This window comes from Nymphalis io, chromosome 10, assembly GCF_905147045.1.
Source record: "Nymphalis io chromosome 10, ilAglIoxx1.1, whole genome shotgun sequence".
Classification (NCBI taxonomy): domain Eukaryota; kingdom Metazoa; phylum Arthropoda; class Insecta; order Lepidoptera; family Nymphalidae; genus Nymphalis; species Nymphalis io.
This window is the reverse complement of record NC_065897.1, coordinates 7,309,537-7,317,005: the sequence shown is the minus strand read 5'-3', so window position 1 is coordinate 7,317,005 and position 7,469 is coordinate 7,309,537. Positions and strand designations below refer to the sequence as shown.

The 7,469-nt window shown below is 30.4% G+C and overlaps 1 protein-coding gene across 2 annotated transcripts; it reads left to right on the top strand.

Moving 5' to 3' along the window:
* Positions 1-1,660: 1,660 nt before the first annotated feature.
* LOC126771084 (protein abrupt-like) lies at positions 1,661-5,558 on the top strand. 2 transcript variants are annotated; one of them, XM_050490787.1, is made up of 8 exons: positions 1,661-1,897; positions 1,972-2,112; positions 2,333-2,461; positions 2,568-2,672; positions 3,365-3,432; positions 3,524-3,666; positions 4,535-4,718; positions 5,271-5,558. In XM_050490787.1, exons 1-8 carry the CDS (start codon positions 1,820-1,822, stop codon positions 5,497-5,499), a joined length of 1,077 nt encoding a protein of 358 aa, XP_050346744.1. In that variant the 5' UTR covers positions 1,661-1,819; the 3' UTR covers positions 5,500-5,558. The 2 variants fall into 2 exon arrangements, with proteins under 2 accessions (XP_050346744.1, XP_050346743.1); XM_050490786.1 differs by having other exon boundaries at positions 1,662-1,897; positions 2,333-2,464.
* The last annotated feature ends 1,911 nt before the right edge of the window (positions 5,559-7,469 follow it).

The window sequence follows — 7,469 nt, the reverse complement described above, 5'->3', positions numbered from 1 at the left end:
AAATAAGGTTAAAATTAAACAATTTAACGCAAACTTTATTAAACGCTAAAACTTAGGAATAGGTAACCTTAAAAGTAATATGTATTACTTTTCTTATAGCTACTTTGTATTACTTTTCTAACCGCTATTGAGACAGAGATAGTTTGTCAATCCACTACGTGGGGTCAGCACAACATGTATTTTCCTTCCATTTCTTTTTGTCACTCGTCATCTCAGTACTTACCCCTTTTATACACATATCCTTTCTTATGCAATCCTTTCACGCTTTCTTCGGCCTTTTTTTAGCGCTGGAAAAACGCGTTTCGCGTTTTTCCCACGGGAACAGTGGGGGGTGTGTGGGGCTCGCCAGTGTCCTAGGCGCCGAGTGCGCCCCGAACATCGGAATACCCACTAAAAAACCAGCGGTACCCTTTCCGTCTTAACGAGGAGCGCCACGGGATCGCTTTCGCATGCTACTTCTTCTTCGGCCTTCCCCGTCGCCTATATCCATCATATGTCATATATATATATATATATATTATAGGGTTTGCCGGACCATTCCATTTAAATCCACCAATACAATTACTTGAGCTCAATGGGCTTTTTACAAAAAACAGTGTATAAAAAATACACTACATGTCTAACAATAAATTCTTCTTTTCTATATAATTCTAAATTAAAAAAACCTTATAAATTAGAATATTTTAGTTTGTAAAACGAAAAAGAGGGATTCGAGACAGCGCAAAAAGTATTCGTACGGTATGTTACAAATACAAAATGTTGTCACATTTGGTCTTAGGTCAGAAACACTATTCGTATGCTTATTTACATCGTTCAGTTTGCCCTTCCCTTTGTGTCTGGTGAAGACTGTTCTAGTGACTGTTGTATATTTTTTATTTGGTTATATTTTTGTTTTCCATACTAAAATATTTCCATTTATTAGTTATTTTTATTTGGAATTATTGAGAGAACAAGAATTAATAATGTCTATTTGTTCGATATGTATTGTTCGAAAAAATTACACAATTTTTTGCAAAAAACCCGCGGGTTATTACACATAAGCCACGTACTTTTTTTAAATTTAGTTATAAATAAAGTTTATTAGGAAAAAAAATCTTTTCTAGACCTACAATGTTAGGTAGGTTAATTTCATTTTTTTCCAATAGGTTCTCGACAATGTGTGCTTATATCTAATAGGTAGTTTATTATGTGGAGTGTTATGTTTATCTATTAAAATATTTAAAATTCTGTTATCTCACTGCTATTTTTTATATTTACAAATATTTTTTATTTTATTAAGTAAGGTAGGTATATAATATTGTAAGTAGTTGGTACTTACATACCTTCTGCTTAAGCAGAATGGTTCACATTCAAAATATCAACCATAGCAGAATTCCCGACTCTCAATTCTACTATCTCTTATGACCCCGAAGACGGGGTGAGGAGGGATCGAACACATTGTGCTTCAAATATTAACACGAATGATTCAAAATTCTTAAATATAAGCTGTCGAAACAAAATTTATTTAAATATAACCAGATCCTAACCAAAAAAATTAAATTATAAAAAATGGTTTCAAAGTTTTTAATCGTCCCTACTCACCCCATTTTATTGTATAGTGTATACTGACACTGACAATTGACAGTTGACACCTCACTCGAAATGTTATTTATATTGTATAGTTTGCAAACGCAAATTGCTGTTGAAAATTGACAATTATTGTTGTTTAATTATTTGATTGTAATAATATTCAGCTTAAAGTTATCTTTAACTAAATTAAAATATTTAACAAAAGACAATCTTAAGTCTTATTTTTAATGACTATAATTTCCATTTAAAAATGGTACAATCACAATTTTCTCTACAATGGGATTCATACAAATCCAATGTTTGTTCTGGGTTTGCTATCTTGCAGCAGGTATACAAATCAATAAAAATATAAAATATCTATTAATTTAGTCCTTGAGGACATTGTTATTCTTTTTTTTTCAGAATGGAGAACTGGTTGATATGACTTTGGCTGCTGATGGGCATTTTGTCAAAGTACATCAAGTTTTAATAGCTTTATCGAGTTCTTATCTGAAACAACTAATTCTTTCAGCACCATGTCAACATCCTGTAATATTTCTCAATGTATGTATATAAGTTAAACACAATATCAATATTTGGTAAAGTAATCATTGTCACCAACCTTTTATTTTTTTTAAGATATCTCATTTTATCTAACAGAAGCTTATTATCTTTATATAGTTTGGATAAATTTATTATTTGAAAATTGAAATAAACATCAGAATATTTGAATCTTACAAACCGAGGGGACAATTGGCGTTAATGAATGTGAACATTGTTGCAGAATGTCTCTCATACAACACTGTCACTTATATTAGAATATATATATACAGGAGAGGTTGTAGTACCCTCCGCAAACTTGTCAGCCTTCATTGAAGCAGCAAAAGCACTTCATATCAAGGGTCTAGAGACTGTGGTAATTAATTTTAAAATAATAAATAATTTACATTTCCACATAAGTATAAAAATTCAGTTAATGTTCAGGGAATAAAATTAATTTATTAAATGATTAACTATAGACTGAAAGCAGTAATAACAGTGGAGATAAAGTTGAACTGGAAGTTGATGATGCTAACTTAAGCAGTACTTGCAGTATCAAGAGAGAAACAAATGCCTCAAAAAAGGTTTGTTATTTATTATATTATATGAAATATTTGATTTAAAAATATCTTTGTTTTAAACATTTACTAAACATTTGATGTTGTAGGTCAAGAAGACTCGATTCTGGCTATAACTTATTTATACCTTCCTTATCTTATCTTTTACTGGTGGTAGAGCTTTGTGCAAACTTGTCTGGGTAGGTACCACCCACTCATCAGATAATCTACTGCAAAACAGCAGTACTTGGTATTGTTGTGTTCCGGTTTGAAGAGTGAGTGAGTCAGTGTAATTACAGGCACAAGGGACATAACATCTTAGTTCCCAAGGATGGTGGCGCATTGGTGATGTAAGCGATGGTTAACATTTCTTACAATGCCATTGTCTATAGGTGTTGGTGACCACTTACCAGCAGGTGGCCCATATGCTCGTCCGCCTTCCTATTCTATAAAAAAAAATATCCTTTGTTGACAATTTTGGTTTCTGATGGTACATGTACTACGAGGTGACATGCACATTTTATGATATACATCAGAATAATAATAGTCACATGATACAATTACTTTGATTTTTTTTATACTAATAAAACTATCTTTAAATGTATTTTGTTCTTTTTTTTTAAATTAATAATTATATTTTTTGTTAATAAATTGTTTTTGTGTATTCTGCTCCTGTTTGTTCATATCTAGTGTAATGATATCATTTTGCTTTTTCACAGATATCTTTGCCAGCCAATGCAAGAAAAATCTTTGTAAGGCATGAAAATATTTCTAACTTGTCTACAATGTATGTTTCCTTCTTTAGTAAATTAATATAAGGTTTGTTTTTAATTGTAAGCATAATAAGTTAATTATTGTTTAAACCTAATTGTTCTCAGGACAAAGAGATCGTGGAATGAATGTAATGTCACTGAAGAAATACCAAGTTATTCAATTGTGATGGATGACCATAATAATGATTGCGGTGACATTGTTAATAAAAGTGGCGTGCAATTACCAAACAAAAATGAAAAGCCAAAAGGTAATATTCTTAATAATTCTGTCATTTTTTGAAACTGTTGAAAGCAACAACACTCCAACTGAAACTAGTAAAGATATAATATGAAAATTTAAGGTGCTTATCTAATCCAATTGTTCATCTCTCTCATCTATTATAACAAAAAACTGTGACATCCTAAACACTTTTCTAATTTTGCTTGTCTTGTTAACAATTTTTTCTATTTTTGCTATTATCCAGTAAATAAAAATATTCTGAAGTTTTTTTTTATAATTACAAAATGAGATGATTTTTTTTTTTTTTATAGAATAGGAAGGTGGACGAGCATATGGGCCACCTGATGGTAAGTGGTCACCAAACGCCCTTTGACATTGGCATTGTAAGAAATGTCAACCATCACTTATAGCCAATGCGCCACCAACCTTGGGAACTAAGATTTTATGTCCCTTGTGCCTTTAATTACACTGGCTCACTCACCCTTCAAACCGGAACACAACAATATAAAGTATTGCTGTTTTGCGGTAGAATATCTGATGAGTGGGTGGTACCTACCCAGACAAGCTTGCACAAAGCCCTACCACCAGTGAATTGCAATATTTATAAAAAAAATAAATGATTTATTTTAAAATAAAAGCTAAGCTAATAACCCAGTAGATAAAACATGTGGATTTTATCCATAGGCACTTTAAATAAATCTGCATGTGTGAGATGAAATTCTGAGTTTGTTGTCAGTTCTTTTTTAATAAAAAAAAAAAAAATTAACATACTACTACTGAAATAATATTCACAACAAATAACATATACAAGACAAATAATATATACAAGAATAATGTAATAAAAGTATTTGATAGCATTCAAGACTTATTTCAAATAATTAATCCTTTTTTTTTAGTGACTTCATCAAACTTACAATTCACAGTATCAATTCGAGGTTCTTTACAAGTTATATTAAATCGTTATATATACAATCTTCATTCAACACAAGCCTCGGGAGTTCGACGATGGCGTTGTATTGACTATCGAAACAAGAAGTGTTCCGCATTTCTTGTCACTAAAGGCAACGTTGTCATAAATAGGTATGAATATACTATATTAATTATTTTAATATATTAAAACATGTTTTATATTTATAATATTTTACTGACACTAAATTAAAGTAAATTAAAATCTTTATTAGCTATATATTTGGCATTTGTTATGATTTAATTTACATTACATACAATATTTTACCTAAAAATGTAATTAGTGGGTATTTACACGTGAACTTAAAAAGTAATAAGCTGTTTTTTGCTGTTTTGAGTTTTTTAAAGTTATTCGGTTAGTAGTATTGTAATTATTTGTTATAATATAATTTCAATCTCATGACAAAGTGAAGTATTTTCTTTAATAATAATAATGCCCTCCAGACCGATTTCGATCACGGCGGCCAATCTCAAGAAAGATTAGCCAACTGGGCAATATATATTATAGTGCACAAGTGTGTGCGCTAATACAGGTGCACTCTCTATTCCCTAACTCTCATAATCCGACAGGACGGCGATCCTACACGACCGGAAAGAGTTCAGTCGTAGGACCAAATAAATAATCTTAAACCCTATTAACGTAAGGTATTTCTTTTTAATTTTTAGAGCAAACCCACATAATCATTCCTTTCACGATAAGAAGATTCTCGATAAAATTGAAAAAAATGCAGTTTATTTAGCAATCGATGAAGCTCAAACTTTTATAGATAATGAGAAATCTAAAGACCGAAGCGAACCAATGGAAAGTGAATTTATATCTCTTGAATTAAACGAGGGCTTGAATAATTATTCCGAAGAATGTAAAATTTCGCAATCCATTGTTAAAAATACTTAAACATTTCAGTGTACTTATAATAAATATGTTATTATAAATAAAATAATTAATAAATGCGACTGTTTCTTTCTATTTTGTTTATGTGATGAATTCATTTGAAATATCAATTTTAAAAATGATGAATGTAACAATTAATAAAAAATAATGTCTTATTCTTACAAGATACATATCTGAATTGTTTAAACTTCTATACAACGCAACGGATTTTAATACGTTTTCACTAACAAAAAGAGCGATATATGAGAAAAATATATACGAATAAGTATATAATTTATAAAAAAATTGTTGAAGTATGACATGTTTTGTCCAAATTGTTTACGTACGCTGCACGCTTACGTACGCTGGCTAAGCTTTAGTAGAATCGTCAAAAAATTTACTAGAAAAAAAGTCGTAAAAAGCAGATGTCTAACTTTTACAGTTACAATCAAAATAATTATTTTTATCTACATTAGTAAAAATCAATTCATTATTACTCCTTATTCAGATAAATATTTTAGTTACCTTAGACATTTATTATATATTATAATTGTCTTTTACATTTTTTATATCATTCCAGTGAATAGAAGATATCACCGTTATAAAATAAAATACAATATATAATATTTTCTTGCTAAGCACACTTTATTAGTGGGTAAATATAAATCGAGGGGATTGTCCAGAAGAGGTATTAAACTTCGAATAAATATATATATTATATATCTACGCCAAAAAAGATCTACTCTTCCATATCTCATTTTATATTATTTAATCTATTTAGGAACAAATTGAGAATTTAATAATGAAACTACTACGTTAAAGCATCGACAAAATGGACTCAAAAAGGGATTCAAATTCAAAATTTACTGTTAATTTAATTGTCAAATAAGTTTAAGCTTTGCTTTTAGCCATTCCCTAAGCTTTGTTTATATTCATAATATGTACTAACAAAGAAACAAACTGAAAAAAAAAACTTTGTTACAAATATGTGTAGTATGTGTTTACTTTTCCAATTCAGAGAATTTAATTAATTACCTAACAGTCAGCAACTTGCATATGCGTAAGAAATTTCTATGGCTTAAGATAAAATGACCGTTATTAGGAAAAGTATCGCTTTACTTTTCACTTCAGCTTTGTCTTTGCAATTTAACCGCACACTGTAATTCAGTCTATATTTTATTTATGGGTATAGGTTTTGAGGTTAAATTAATAACATTTAACCTCAGAACCCCTATTTTAAAGAATCAAATAAGCTTTCTAGTTTCCGTACCAATTGTCTATCTGCGCATGCCAAGATTCTATGGTCTGTATTTCACGGCCACTCCATGTTTGGTTGAGGGGTAGCCTTGAAAGTGTTCACGATGACGTACAATCAATACAATCATAATATACAAAAGATTTCCGAAACAGCCTGTGAATGTCCCACTGCTGGGCTAAAGGCCTCCTCTCCTCTTTTTGAGGAGAAGGTTTTTTAATTTGGAGCTTATTCCACCACGCTGCTCCAATGCGGGTTGGTAGAATTCACATGTGGCAGAATTTCAGTGAAATTAGACACATGCAGGTTTCCTCACGATGTTTTCCTTCACCGTAAAGCACGAGATGAATTATAATCACAAATTAAGCACATGAAAATTCAGTGGTGCTTGCCCGGGTTTGAACCCACGATCATCGGTTAAGATTCACGCGTTCTTACCACTGGGCCATCTCGGCTATATACAAAAGCTATAAATACCTATTATGACAGTTTTATAACAGACTTTAAAATAGACATTTTGGTGTTTCATTCAACTTAGTGTTCTGTTTGATGATTGAAGTTCAATATGAGAGAAATGTTTGCTATTTCTTGGGGTTGGGATTTTTCTCAATTAAAATAAATTTATTACGAAATTATTTTTAACACAGTAATAAAGCAATTATTTCAAAAAAATATAGAATTGAGCAATTGTACAAACATAGAATAAAAACTATTATAGAATTATGTATGAAAATTATTG

What these genes read in the sequence shown, in the direction of transcription:
- LOC126771084 (XM_050490786.1), top strand. Translation starts at nt 1,820, where the DNA reads ATGGTACAATCACAATTTTCTCTACAATGGGATTCATACAAATCCAAT. An exon ending in TCAAGGGTCTAGAGACTGTG is followed by an intron (nt 2,465 to 2,567) that starts GTAATTAATTTT and finishes GATTAACTATAG; the next exon opens with ACTGAAAGCAGTAATAACAG. An exon ending in AAACAAATGCCTCAAAAAAG is followed by an intron (nt 2,673 to 3,364) that starts GTTTGTTATTTA and finishes GCTTTTTCACAG; the next exon opens with ATATCTTTGCCAGCCAATGC.